This window comes from Gracilinanus agilis, chromosome 3 (assembly GCF_016433145.1).
Source record: "Gracilinanus agilis isolate LMUSP501 chromosome 3, AgileGrace, whole genome shotgun sequence".
NCBI lineage: Eukaryota > Metazoa > Chordata > Mammalia > Didelphimorphia > Didelphidae > Gracilinanus > Gracilinanus agilis.
Genome location: NC_058132.1, coordinates 297,023,313 through 297,038,703, shown reverse-complemented (window position 1 = coordinate 297,038,703; position 15,391 = coordinate 297,023,313). Strand labels below are relative to the sequence as shown.

The 15,391-nt window shown below is 34.1% G+C and overlaps 1 protein-coding gene across 1 annotated transcript in view; it reads right to left on the bottom strand.

Moving 5' to 3' along the window:
* Positions 1–1,892: 1,892 nt before the first annotated feature.
* The window catches only part of DARS1 (aspartyl-tRNA synthetase 1), a 69,796-nt gene continuing 56,297 nt past the window's right edge, over positions 1,893–15,391 (bottom strand). The window contains exons 9-16 of the mRNA XM_044669901.1: positions 15,098–15,232; positions 12,963–13,110; positions 11,063–11,209; positions 6,895–6,937; positions 5,094–5,174; positions 3,632–3,743; positions 3,392–3,463; positions 1,893–2,088 (exon numbers count right to left, since the gene is read on the bottom strand). Coding sequence (XP_044525836.1) covers positions 1,997–2,088; positions 3,392–3,463; positions 3,632–3,743; positions 5,094–5,174; positions 6,895–6,937; positions 11,063–11,209; positions 12,963–13,110; positions 15,098–15,232 — 830 coding nt within the window. The 3' untranslated portion in view covers positions 1,893–1,996. The remainder of the gene's footprint in view (positions 2,089–3,391; positions 3,464–3,631; positions 3,744–5,093; positions 5,175–6,894; positions 6,938–11,062; positions 11,210–12,962; positions 13,111–15,097; positions 15,233–15,391) is intronic.

The window sequence follows — 15,391 nt, the reverse complement described above, 5'->3', positions numbered from 1 at the left end:
TTTGATCCAATGGCATTGTCCTCCTGATGGTTCCACATTGGATATTCCTAGAATTTTCTCTGCTTGTCCTCAGACCTAGAATACTCTCCCTCCTGAAATTCCATGGCTTCCTTTAAGTCCCAAATAACACCTCATTGCAGGAAGTTTTTCCCATCTCTTATTCTGGTATCTTCCTTCTATTTATAGCTTTGTCTTTTTTTTTTTTTTTTTTTTTGTATGTTGGGTCCCCATTAGGTTGTAAGCATCTTGAAGGCAGGGACCCTATTCTTTCCTGTCTCCCTAAAGCTTAGCCCAGTGCCTGGCAGTTAAAGGAACAATGGACTTCTAGTTGAGAGATCTGAGAGTCCAAGTCTGACCCATGCTTTTATCTGTGTGAACTTCACCAAAGTACCAACACTTTTGGACCATGAGTTTAAAAATGAATGGGTTGGGGTAGCTAAGTAGCACAATGGATAATGCCAGGGGAAGGCCCAGGGTTCAAATCTGACCTCCAACATTTCCTAGCTGTGTGATCTTGGGCAAGTCATTTAACCCTCAACTGCCACTCTTCTGTGTTAGAATTGATACTAAGGTCCTGGGTTAAAAAAAAATGAATAGTTTGGATCAAATTATTGCTAGAACCTTTTAGCTTTATGTAACAGGCTATAGCAGTGATTCCCAAAGTGGGCACTACCGCCCCCTGGTGGGTGCTGCAGCGATCCAGGGGAGCGGTGATGGCCACAGGTGCATTTATCTTTCCTATTAATTGCTATTAAAATAAAAAAATTAATTTCCAGGGGGCTAAGTAATATTTTTTCTGGAAAGGGGGTGGTAGGCCAAAAAAGATTGGTAACTACTGGGATATAGGCCCATATTGTGATATTGTGACAGAACTACTCAAAAGTACCTTCTAGAAGGATCCTTACCTACCTGCTGCTCTCTCTGTTGCCAAATACAGAGCATACTTTTAAATTTATTTATCTATTCACTCATCCATCCATCTACTTATTTATTTATTTTAAAGGCCCTTACCTTCCATCTTGGAGTCAATACTGTGTATTGGCTCCAAGACATAAGAGTGGTAAGGGTAGGCAATGGGGGTTAAGTGACTTGGCCAGAGTCATACAGCTGGGGAGTGTCTGAGGCCAGATTTGAACCCAGGACCTCCCATCTCTAGGCCTGGCTCTCAATCCACTGAACTACCCAGCTGCCCCCTACTTTGTATTTATTATGGAGTTCTCTGACAATACAAATGAAAAATAGTTATTATCCAGCCTGTTTCTATTTTTAGACATTAAAAAAAATCATCACACAAATAAGGATGTTTGGACATATTCTTTCTGACAAAATTTACATTGACATTAGAGCTGTTAATTAAGATCAATCCCTTCTCCCCCAAAAAGACAAAAATGACAAATTCTAGTTTTATTGAAATTTGGTTTTATAATTTTAACAACTCAATACTTTATTAAAAATTAGTTTTTTTCTACCAGCATCTCCACCTGCTTACATGATATCCAAATATAATTATTATTTTAACTAAAATGTTATTTCCTACTTTTCCCCATGATATTCAAGTTAGAAAGATGTTAATGTTCCATAATATTTTTCCAGGCTGTCTTTGAACACCATTACAATTGTTAAAAATTGGCTGAAATACTCAATTTTAAGACATACAATCTTATGGCCCTTGTAAGGTAAGATAGAAAAAAAAGTTTTTATTGCACAACCTTAAGGATTTAAAAGGTTAACTGCCTAGAAATTTGTTAAAATCTGAGATAACAGAGTATGAGTTAACATAAACATGAAATCCTCGTACAAAATATTTAAGTACTTCCTATCAAAGAATGTCCAAGACAGTTAAAATCATCTCTAAACTGTAGTTAACGAGTAAAAAAAAAAAAAAAAAACGGTGGCACTTTAGAAGATAAGACATTTATTCTATTGCATATTTTGAGCACTCAAGAAACAGCCTGATCAAGAGCAGGTTACTGGACAAAATAAAAGGCAGTTTCCCCTAAGGTGTTAATCTTTTGGGATCACGGGGGAACATGGATGTCTGACGAACATTGTGTAATCCCAGGTATAGCATAGTAACTCGCTCCAACCCTGTGAAAACAAGATATTTCATCATTTTTGGGGACAAAATCTCAGGATCTGACTCACTTAAAATTATCAATATTAACCTTATCCCACTGAAATAAATCATAGCTGCTTTTCAGTAAGGAGAACAATACAATTATTTTGAGCTATAGGCACATACTAGTTGTCAATTCAGAATGTAGATTATGCTAAGGAGCTGGATCAAGTGTTCTCTAATAAGCTTCCTAGTACTGCATAAAGAAAAACTATTTGGAACAATGTCCTCACTAAAATGTGGTGCCCATAACTGACAAGGCTATCACCTTGGAGGACTTGCATTTTCTTTGGACACAATGTCACAGTAAATACCTTTTGGGACTGTAGTTCACCAAAATAGCCAGTTTTTTTTAATACATAAACATTTGTTGCATATAAACATATTTATGCAGTTGATTTCTGAGTCTACATGTAGGACTTAGTAGTTATCTTTATTAAATTTCATCTTATTAGATAAAGGTCCTTATTATTTCATCTTATTAGATAAAGTTTCCTGTTCTAAATCCATGATTCAATGATATTTTAAATTAGACTCTCCATTCCTTTCCTATACAAAATAGGCAAGATAGAGACAACATTGAACAAGTTATCAGGGTGGGGATGAACAGCTAACCTAAAAGCACTATTTCTCAACTTTCTTCCAAATATTAATGGAGGGGGAAAAAAGCAAATCTTACTTTAAAAAATCCTTAGCTTAGCTTTCAAAGTCAGAAAACCCAATTATAGCTATAGTTTAATAAATTACATTAAAGATTCTAAATCCTGCAAGGACAGTAGGGCAAAAAAGTTTTTTTTATTACTCATTCTGGAAGCTGTAAATGAAATTCTAAACTTCATAACCCTTCTAGCATCAATATAGTTAATATAAAAAAAAGTAAAAGAAGAATTGATTTAGGCATCTTCAAGGACTGATGAAGGAAAACTGGATATTCAATTTATATTTTGAATTCCATTGTGAATAAAATAAAATCACTTCTTGCCACTCCTCATCTTAAATTACTGAAAACACAAGAATTTCACAACAGTACAAAAAATTATGGTGAATGAATTTTATCTTGACAATGTTTTATTTACTTCCACTCACTTCAAGGAGATCTTCCCATTGAATCTGTGGAATTTACAATATTTTAAACTGGCATTATCTGACATTTCTCTTTAATTAAGCATTACCTTTTTTGAATTCTAGCTTTAGGGAAATTTAAGACTGATCATTTCCTCAAATAAAATCCCAACTGTAACCAGATATGACATAGTAATAATAAGAAAATATTACCAATGCCACCACCCGCATGAGGAGGGGCTCCAAAACGGAAGGAATCAATGTAAGCTTTTATTTTCTCTAGGTCTACAAAATGAAAACAAAACAGGCATAATTTTGAATTAGTTTCATTGAAAGATGACTTAATATGTAATTATCAAAAACCAATTATAGAAATATGTAAGTTTTGTTTATTTAAAATGAACTCTCCCCTCCCTCTTTCTGATTTTTTCCAGATACATTTAAGTAAATTACCAATTCCATGATGTACAGCCCTCTCTGTTAGCAGTTGAGGATCATGAATTCTTTGAGCTCCAGATAGGATCTCTTCCCCTCTCATGAACATATCATAAGAGTTGGATTGTTTCTAAAAAAGGCAAAAGTGACTTAACTATTATGAATTATATTATTGATTATAATACTATAGTTTTTATATCTATACTATAAAATTTTAAATTAGCATTTAGAGCTGTAGAAAAGTTGCCACTTGTACCAGTTGACTGAGTTTATTCAAATGGGAGTTTCCTATACTAAAGACATCCTTGGTCTAGTCCCTATTCTTATTTAGAGCCATATGGCTTGTTTCACACGGTCTGGACCTGTGCCATAAATGGTGCAGGGAATTCCTAACAAGGAAACTCTGTCACCCCAGAATGGCAACATTCAGCAATATGTGATCTTAGAAAGTTGTTAGAGTCACTTAAGAGTTAAAGGTTTTGCTCAAGATTTCAAAACCTGAGTGTGCCATAGCCAGAGCATCAATTCAGATCTTATTTAAGCAAAGAAGGATCTTTATCCAGTACTTTGAGCTTAAATCTAAAAACAAAACAAAACAAAATAACAAAAGAAACCCAAACTCCGGTGTAACTACCTAAATGTAGGGATAAAAAAAAATTATGGTTAACTGTGAATACTCAACTACAGTAAGGAGTGTCTCTATTTCTATGATAATCTAATGATACAACCTATTCCAAAAAATATGCTAACTTTTTCAAAATTTTCAAAATTTAAATTGTACTGGAGAAGTGAATGAACTTTAATCATGTTATTATTAATCCTCTCTGCCTCTTCAAAAACCCAACCCAACCCAAAAAAACCACAGTTCAATAAGCATAGCATTATAATAGATTCCAGGGAGTAGAGTTATAGATGATTATCCTTACTTTATTTTATCTTCAGACATATTTTCCATCTTGTTTGATTAAGCTACCTTTATCTCAATAGAATACTTTTATACTATTATAATTTGAGCAAATCACCAATCTGATTCAATTAAAAAAAAACAAACAAATACAAGCAAGTAATTTTGGATTTTGTTATCATTTGTCAACTTTTAAATTATTAGATTAACCAACAACAATGGGATAACTTTTAAACTTCTAATAGAAACTAATGATGGAGAACAATTGAAAACAAATTCATGATTATAACTTTTGATTTTATGTCATCATTTTACATAAAAAGTTATGAATATAAGGTATTTTATCAAGTGAATATTAATATCAGGTCATATGACACATAGTTGAAAGAATAACATTCACATTCCAAGCATTATTATATCTGCTATTACATGCAGAGGGGTTAGGAACAATATGTATAACAACTGTGGCCTTTCAAGTGAAATAAGGTAATGAAAGTAATTTTCCTTAAAACGAACACAAATTTCACCCCTACCCTCCACATCCCAACAATAATAATTTAAAAATAAAGTACTTACAGGGTTTCTTGGGTCAGGCATAGTATAGAAAGGTCTTACAGCCAAAGGATATTTGTCAAGAATATAAAAATCAGTATCATACTTTAAAGAGAAGAAATATTTTTGATAGTGTTAGAACATTTTTTAAGGTGGCAGAAATAAAATGACTCAAATTTGTTGACTCACTTAAATCTTTATTTCCAGAAGTATATCTTACTTACAAAGTCAGTTTTGTACTTCTTGACAGCCAGCAGGAGGAGCTCACAGACTATTTTAAATTTTATTAGAATCTCTCTCCCCAAGTTTGTATTTACATTAAAACAAAATTTAAAACAATAACCTCCAGCTTTAAATTGTTTTTCTTTCTCAAAACATCAAGCAATTAATAGAAGAGTATAAACAAACCGTTATTTTATAGGAGTCTTTCCTCTTCAAAGATACAAAAAAGTCTCAAGGCTGATAATATAAGGATAATATTAGAAATCAAATCTTGGGTCTATTAGTTTAGAGATAAGAAGTAGAGAAGCTGGCTTGAGAAAGAATTGAAGTTTTAAACAGATCTGAGACAGAATGTCAGTTTCAAATGTTGACGGGTTTTCTGCGACAGTGTGTCTGTCTGTCTGTCTCTCTCTGTGCTGGGACCAGGTGTCATCTTCTTTTCTCTCTCTCTCCTCACTGTCTTAGGTAGAAGGAAAGGAAGGAAAAACCTGAAGGAGCTAAGTGATTTTCCTTTTCTAACTTGGGAAACACTAGGGACTGTCTATTGCTATTTTATAAATTGTATTTATATCTGAGAAGACCAAAGAAAGACCTGGTCTTTGGTTTGGAGAGTTTAAGGCTCAGTGTCCTAACTTGGTTCTTGCTGAGGCTCAGCCAGCTGGTCTTTGTTATTTTTATAACTTCGTATCAGGATAATAGTATTAGTTTTATTGTGGAATAGGGAAAATTTGGGTTAGTCAGATAAGAAGGATCAGTGTAGCTTGTGGAAACAGGAGAAGCAAGTTTTATTTGGGTGGAGTTAGAATCTCTTTTAGAAATATTTTTTTAACCCCTTACCTTCTATCTTAGAATCAGTACTGTGTATTGGCTCCAAGGCAGAAGAGTGGTAAGGGCTAGGCAATGGGGGTTAAGCGACTTGGCCAGGGTCATACAGCAAGGAAGTGTCTGAGGCCAATTTGAACCAAGGACCTCTTGCTGGTTCTCAATCCACTGAGCTACCCAGCTGCCCCCTAGAAATTCTTTTTTTTAATCCTTATATTCTCAATAAATAGTTTATTTTTATATAACAAGAGTCTCCTTAGTGTCCTTATGCCTGCCCCTGAAGAGAAGTTCACTTATGAGCTTCACTTCAATTATGTATACTGAAGATACTTTGTAAGCACAACAAGCAGAATATCATATCAGTTTAGAAATCAATAATCAATTCATTTACATTTATTTTTACAATAAAAAAGAAATAGATTATTTCAAAAGAATCCTAAGGAATTTAAGGTCCTCTCTCTATATGTCTAAAATTCTTATGCTCCTTAAATATTTAAAGTAATATTAAAGTAACTACCATTTGATAGGAGTATCATCTTAAGAAAATGATTTAATACACATTAGTGAATTGCTTAACTCTAAAAGCTACTGTTACCAGATTCTGCTATAGAACACAAATTTTCTTAGACATTTATTCTGTTATTTAATCCTACTACTGGATACTTCTGGAGCAATTCTATACTAATGATTTGTTCACCTTGGAATCTATTGTTAGCACTGGATTATAGAAATATCTCAGTCTTTTTGGAAATTCTAAGAAAGAAATAAAAATAAATATTACCTTTTCTTTTACCAGACGACCCAAGAGTTTCTCATTTGGCGTACTGAAATAGAAATTTGGAAGTTTGTTATTCAAGGTTCAAAAACTGGTCCTTTTAAGTTTCAATGAATATTTTTTTAAATCACTATTTTGGAACTTCTATACTAGCTTCAAATTTAGAGTAGAAAGGAGCTTCTGACAACATCTAGTCCAACTCCCCCAATTTTATAGTCAACAAGCATTTATTTTATTTTTAAAATTAAAAAAATCTTTTTTAAGATTCAATTTTCTTGTCTAGCCTCTCCTCCACTCACTGAGAAGGCAAGCAATATAATACTTATTATATATGTGAAAACATGCAAAACATATTTCTACATTAGCCATGCTGCCAAAAAAAAAAAAAAAAAAAAAAAAAAAGAATGAGAATTATACTTCAATTTGCACTCAGAGTTCATTAGTTTTCCCTCTGAAGGTAGAGAGCAATTTTTGTTCCTAAGTCTTCTGAAATGTCTCGGATCATCATTGATCAGAGTAGCTAAGTCTTTCACAGCTGATCATCACAATTGCTGTTACTGTGCACATTATATACTAGTTCTGCTCACTCGGCTTTGTATCACTTCATATAGTCTTCCCAGGACTTTCTGAAATTAACATCCTTTGTCATTTATTATAGCACAATGATATTACATTGGTCATATATACTACAATTTGTTCCATTACTTCCCAAATAATGGGTATCTCCTCAATTTCCAATTCCTTGCCATCACAAAGAGAGCTGCTATATTTTTGTACATATCAGTCCTTTTCCTTTAATCTGAGATACAGACCTAGTAGTGGTATTACTGGGTTAAAGGGTATGCTTAATTTTAAGGCCCTTTAGGCATAGTTCCAAATTGTTTGGGACAATTCACAATTCTACCCACAGCACATTAATGTGTCTATTTTCCCATATCTGTTCTAGCATGTTCTTTCTGATAAGTGTGAAGTGGCATCTTGGTTATTTTAATTTGAATTTCTCTAATCAATAGTGACTTAGAGCATTTTTTTCTTGTCTATAGGTAATTTGGATTTCTTCTTTGAATTGCTTGTTCACATCCCTCGACCATGCATCAACTAGGGAATGGTTCTTATTTTTATAAATTTGACTCAGTTCCCTATGTATTTGAGAAATGAGGTCTTTATTAGAGAAACTTGCTTCAAGTCACATTTATTATGTACCTTGTATGTGTGAGATTCAAAGGTATACAACAAAGTGCAAAAAAGCTCTGCTTTTAAGCAATTCACAGTCTAACGAGGCAGGCAAAATGGCAAAATACAAATAGTTATGAACAAACAAGACAGATAAAGGATAAAGTGAAGATTAAAATCTCAATGGTACAGTTTCTAAGGCTCATTAAGTCCTAGGAAGGGCTTCTAGAAGAAGGCAGGACTTTAGTTGAGACCTGAAGAAAGTCAAGGAAGTCTGTAAGTGGAGATGAGAAAGAGTTCCAAGTAAGTAGACAGACAACAAGGAGACGCTTATAAAAATGAATGGTGCAGGAGAGGAGGTATCTCGTGTGAAGAAGAGCTAAGAGACCAGTGTCAATGGATCATAGAGTATGTGGAGATAATAAGGTATAAGAAGTCTGGAAAGGTAGGAAGGGGTTAGGTTAAGAGGAGTTCTTAAGGTTAAGCAGAGGATTTTATATTTGATAATGGAAGTAATGGGGAGCTGCTAGAGTAGACTGAATGGTGGTGGGTGGTGTGTGTAGTTGATATGGTCAGCCCTATGCTTTAGGAAGAATAATCTAATAGTTGAGTGGAGGGTAGTCTAGAGATTTTACTAACTGATTGGAAATGTCAAGGTAAGAGAGAATGAGGAGAGTCAGGGATGGCATCTAAGTTGCAAGCCAGGGTATCTAGTAGGATAGTAGATAGTGCCCTAGACAGTATAAGGAAATTAAGAAGAAGGAACAGCTTGGGAAAGAGGGATGGTGGAAGAGAAGAAGGGGAGGGGTGATATAAGTTGAGTTTTGGACCACAGTAAGTTTAAGATGTCTAAAGAACATTCAGTTCAAGATGTCCAGTAGGAGGCAAGAAATACAAGACTGGAGACCTGGAAGGAGGCTGGGGTTGGACAAATAGACCTGAGAATAACCTGCATAGACACGAAACTTGAATCCACAGGAGCTGACGAGATCACCAAGTGAAAACAGTTTAGAGAAAGAAGAGAAGGCTGAGGACAGAGCCTTGGACTATATGCATGGTTAGCAGACAAGAAGTCAATGAAGATCCAGCAAAAGATACTGAGAAGCTGTTAGGTAGGATGAGAACAGAAAAAGAAACTGAAGCCTAGAGAGATCAGTGACACAAATATTACTTAAGTAGCAGGGGCAGAATATGAACTCAGGTCCTTTGACTCCAAATCTGAACACAGTCTTCCTTCTGAATTTTATAGAGCCGAAAACTTGCTCCTACTTTGCCCTTAAACAATAGGATTACGAAAAGTTTCTATTTACTTTTATGGTCTGAGAACTAATCCTATTAGGGAGACTTGAAAGTTTACTGGAAGTGTGATTCATGAATAAACGGAGGGGAAAAAACCCACTGTACAAGTGGAAACAATTTAATTTTTTATTTTAAACCCTTGTACTTCAGTGTATTGTCTCATAGGTGGAAGATTGGTAAGGGTGGGCAATGGGGGTCAAGTGACTTGCCCAGGGGCACACAGCTGGGAAGTGGCTGAGGCCAGGTTTGAACCTAGGACCTCCTGTCTCTAGGCCTGACTCTCACTCCACTGAGCTACCCAGCTGCCCCTAACAATTTAATTTTAATGGCAAAGATGGTACATTATTTTGCCTTAAAACAACATCTTTGAAATCAGAATCTGGTTCTAATATCTGTGTGACCCTGGGTAAGTAAATGTTCAAAATGTAGAGTAAGTAATAATGAAGAGAACTATTTCTCTGAATCTGATTCTGACCAATGAGAAGGAACTTGGTTGAAGTAGAAAAGATGGCAAACTCTTTGGACATTTGCTAAACCATCTTAAGACTGTGACTGAGAAGAACAAAGAAGAAGGGAAGAGACAGGAAGGAAGGAAATTCTCTCATTCACAAATCTGACTAAAATGCTGAGGTGATGATGTACAGCAGTAGATTGTTTTGTTTTCTTTCAGTGAAAGAGACCTGGGAGACAACAAGCTTTTTTGTCTGATACAAACCTGTTTTAAGGTTAAATGTTTAGAAAAATGGCAAATCCTCCAAAGAAAGCTGGCCTACAGGGGACAGGAAGCTCCCAGAAAGAAATTCCAGCAATATTAAGAGAAACAAATTCCAGCGAGTGAGAGGAGGATCTGCTCAGAGGCGGATGTGGACGGATACACAGGGAACTCACTGATTAACACAATTTAAAAAGATACTTATAGAAGATGAAAGCAAAGGCAGTTAAGGGAAAAAAAAATTTTTTAAGTGACAGCGTATGAGAATAATGTGAGTAGGACAAAGATTCATAATGAATGAATATTAGAAATGAATGCTAAGGATAACCAAAAAGAGTATCAAAGAAGGATGAGTATATCATTGTTTAGGGTGGATAGAATGATGATAATGAATGATGAAGGAAAGACAATAATTAATTTTTAATTTAATTTAATTTTATTACTGCCAAGAATGACCCCTAGACTGGAAAATTCAAAACAAAAATGGTTAAGAGGTAGCATATAATCAAGAAAAGTAATGAGAGCACAAAGGAACATCGAAAAGTGTGAGAAGACTGTTTTGAGTATTTTTTATGACCCTTACTGGCTTTGGGTATGACACCTCAGTTTTTTCATTTGTGAAATTGGGATAATAACACTGCATCATCTACCTCACAGGCTGTTATAAGATAATTTCTATACATTTCTTCATATACAGGAAAGAAAATACAGTTTAAAAACAATTAATTTAGGACAAAAGCAAAACATCCAATAAATTTATATCACAGGAGGTATTCAGAAAGTCCTTGCAAACTTTTAAACATTAATAACTTGGTGTATAGGTATAACAGAAGGATTACTGAATTCTGTGGCTAGGAGATGTAAGTCCATGTCTACTGGTCAAGAAAAACTCACAAGAAAGAAATCTGTCAAACTGAGCTATTTAAAGCTTATAGTTTTAAAAACTGCAGAATATTAAAGAAGACTCTTCTCATTTTCCAAAACACAAACCTCAAATCTTCTTCATCTCCCATTTCCACTCCAGCTTCTCTGAGCAAAGCTAAAGCCTCGCGATATTCTAGTCTCAAAGTTGGCTCCAAAAATTTGAAAGGCTCACACGGGAACTGTTTGTTTACTGTCTGAATTTCAGTTTGAAACCTACGAAGAGAAAATATTTTGGAGATTCTTTAAAAAAAAACAACAAACTCCTAAAAATTAATTTCCCCCCCACAAGATGCCACTGTTGTAATATACAAAATCATATTCTGAATCACAGTACAAACCAAGAATGCCACAAAGAGTTATTTAAGCTAATATAAAACACTTAAAACACTTTATATATTAAATATTTAATGGAATTTTTCACACTTAATAATAATAGCATGTCCATTATGAAGCACAATCTTTTCTTGATTAAAGTATAAAAACCTCATTCTTTCATTATATCTTCAAAAGACTTAAGATGACAACATTGTATCATCACTTAATGGACCACTGTAACATTCATAGAAAAACAGATGCTTAGTTAAATGATTTTCAATAATTTAATTCTTCCATACTGAAAATTCAAGGTATGAAGGTTATATCAAAAGGCTATCTATACATCAGCTGTGGGCCATCAAAAATGAGCCAGGCAGTTATCTAGGTTACCTGATTTTCTAATTTACAATGATGACACAAAAATTTTAAAAGTAATGCATGGCTTATATCGAAATCAGGCTTTTATTTTAAATGTCTACTGGAATCAATGGATGATAAGTATACCAAAAACAAGTCAAATAGTATACATTTTTTATAAGATGAATAGGTATCTTTTTTTTTTTTTGGCAAACTAAAGGAGGTAGCTAGTTATTTTCTGATTTGTAAATGGCTCTTTAATTTTATGAGATCTTGTTGACTGGTTCAAGCTTGGGTAATTAAAAAAAAATGGAGATGTGTGGGGAAGATACCAAAGCAAATTGTCCCCGTACAAAAAAAAAATATGATAGCTTAAATGGATGAAATACCAATTCTACAACTTCAGAACACAACTTCTTGTCTTGCAAAAGTGAAAAAAATTAAAATTTTAAAAATCTGTTCAATAAAAGTAGACCTCATAATTATAGCTGGAAAAAGGGACACTATGAATTGTACTGAGGGCTAACTGAATTTTAAAACTCCGACTTAAAACAAAACATGTAAATATTTGGTGGGGAGAGGGGAAGAACAGGTAACAAGGTTAGGATATAAGATCATTCTACAATAAGGCAATGTAGAAGACTGCTGGAAAATATCTGTGCTTATGCTAAGGGAATAGCTATACTAGATCAATAATTCATTTCTGAGCCCTTGAAATTACTTGCTTGGTTCTCCTGAGACTAGTCATAGAAACTCATTAACACTTTTGCTGCCCCCTCCTACTCCCCTCTCTTACAAGTCACCTGCACTTAGAGAGGAAGGAAAAGAAGGGGAAAGAATGAATTTAGAAATGAAGGGCTTTGCAGTGAGATCCCTGCCTAATGTCTATTTTGGAAGCAGGCAGCCCCATCAGTGTGTGTAAATGAGTGGGATGGATTTTCTTTCATTTGGAGCACCAACACCATCGTTACCTGGCATATAGCCTTTTCTAAAACGTAAGCTAGTGGGGAAGCCACTGCTAATACGTATGCTGGAGAGACCACCAATGCTTAAACTTTGTGGTTAAGATTATAAGACCCATTAAGGGTTTTATACACAAAAGATTTGGGGGGCGAAAGTGAGGTCTATATTTAGATTAATATGGTATGGTTCACTCCACAGATTAAATCTATCTACCAAATCTTCATTTACATTGTTTGATTGTCATAGCATACACATATGCAAGAATCTTTCCTTTTCTGAAACACTTCATGAGTACTTAATGAGATGTAGAGAAATAGAAAACATTTCTTACCTTTCTTGAAGTCCTTTAAATATTTGTACCAATGTATCAGCAATTTCATCTATTACTTCATGGTAATGGTAATTAAAAGCCATTTCAATGTCCAAACCGACAAATTCAGTCAAATGCCTATGTGTATTAGAGTCTTCAGCTCTGAATACTGTAAAGTTAAGTAAGAATAATAATGAATGATGATGCTCCAAAATTTGAGGAAATTACAATACTTTTAAAAGTACAAAAATCAATTTTGTCCTACTTGTGGCTATTCAAATGAAGCTGTTTTCACAGAATTATAGACTTGGAAGAGGCTATGGCATGCTATTTGCTTTGACTTCCCTCTGGATTGTACATTTATTACTCTATAAGAAAAACAATCTATTCTATAAGTTGGCCTTTCATAAGCTAGAAATCTATGATCAATGAGCATTAGTGTAAGGATAAATGAAGTTCATGATAACTCAAAGACAGTGCAAAACCTTGAAGTGTCTTCTAAAATTTTAAAGTATGTTTGGTATGGCCTTAAATATATTCAGCTACATTTTAATTTTGTACAGATTAATAATTCACATAGACTATAATATGATATTCTATCTGTGAGAGGTCAAAATGCATACGCCAAAGCTCTTAACATACCTAGATGCTTAGCCCTAAAGGAATAATTTTACCTAATTGCAAAAATAGGGCTTCCAGAGGAACACCTGAGTGTATCTGCTCACAGAGGATCTGGTCCTTCTACCTTCCCCAATACCTAAAAAAAAAGCCCTGTTGCATCAACTGGTATGCCCTCCCTCTAGTATTCCAAGATTAATTCTCTCTCCAGCTTTTCTAATGTTGTTTGGTTAAATTGTCTTCCCACTTCTTTTTCATATCCTACCAAACCTTCAACACTTAGCTCAAACACCATCTCTACTTCCCAAATGACTATTGATTGTATTTTCTAATTATCTTAATTCAAGCATCTACCTATACCTTACAACTAAGAACTATTTTAAAGAAGAAGAGTTCTCAAAGTGTAGTCTTGAGGATCCTTTCAATGGGTCCTGGTCAAAAGAACAAAAGAATTTTAAGCACTTTTTTGAAGAGGGTAAAAGAGTCAATAGATCATAAAAAAGCCCAAACTGTTGGTTTAAGGTGTTATTGATGACATTGTATCTTTTCTTATCAACTAGAGTTTAAGTTCCTCAATGATCAGGGATCATTACCCTAATTCTTTGGCATTCTACTGTAATTGGCAGAATACAGGTACATATAGCCTATGCATTCAATATTTACTGACTGGTTCATTCAGAAATATAAATTTAAATAATTTCTAACAGTTCTGCAATTCCTATATTGTCAAAATATCTTTTTTGGTTGTATGTGGGAGACTTTAGCTAATGCACCAAAAGGTCTCATAATAAGATTTTTAAGAAAATAAATTTTCTTAAGCAATTAAAGTAATTAAAATTATAATCAGTCTTCAGTAATTTCAGAGATGGGAACTGAATAGCCATATAATCCAACCTACACCTAATTAAGAGTCTATCCTACAATGTAGTTGACAAACTGCCACCTAACTTTGCTGATGACATCTAGTGAAGAATCTTATACTTCTGAGGTACACATTCCACTAATGGATTAGCTCTACTTATTAATAAGGTAAGTTTCAGAAAGTAGGGATATCTTCTTTATTAACTAACACTCTAGTTTATTAACACCCTTCCTAGAGCATAGAGTTTAAAAGTAATATTTCCCCAGAAGATGTAGGCTTGAGGGAAAGGATACCTAAAGTAATTTGCACAAAACAAGCACACAATGTTAAACGAACTATATTACAAAAAAATGAGGGTAGCTTGCCACAATGACATATATTTCAGTACAGTCTGGATTACCATTTGTAACGCAGTATGAGAATTTATAGATGGGATTGATGATTTGGGGAGGTTGGACTAAAAGACATGCCTGTCCTGTCTGAGGAAATTGAAAAGTTCAGTTCAAGTTTTTTGTCTTAAAAATGGCTAGCCCAAGTAGGTCTGTTAGCCTATAAGGCTTTTTTGTCCAACATACCATCTTAATATTGAAAAGAAATTACTATTTTGGTTAAAAATATTTCTAAACTATTAACATACAGTTCTAACCAAATAAAATCAAGTTGATCAAAGGTTTACCTGGTCCAATGCAGAAAACCTTTTCAAAATCAGCACAAATACACATCTGTTTATATAGCTGTGGGGACTGAGCCAGGTACGCATTACTTTTAAAATATGATACAGTAAATACATTGGCTCCTCCTTCACTGGCAGCTGAAAAGTAAAATATTCATATTATAATAAATTATAATCAAACTAAGATATAGCACATATATAACCTCATAGGAAAAACAGTTTACACTTTAATTTTGACCTTTAAAATGGAAAATTTACAGATACTTATAAAAGACTTCTTTTTTTAACATAGGGCAA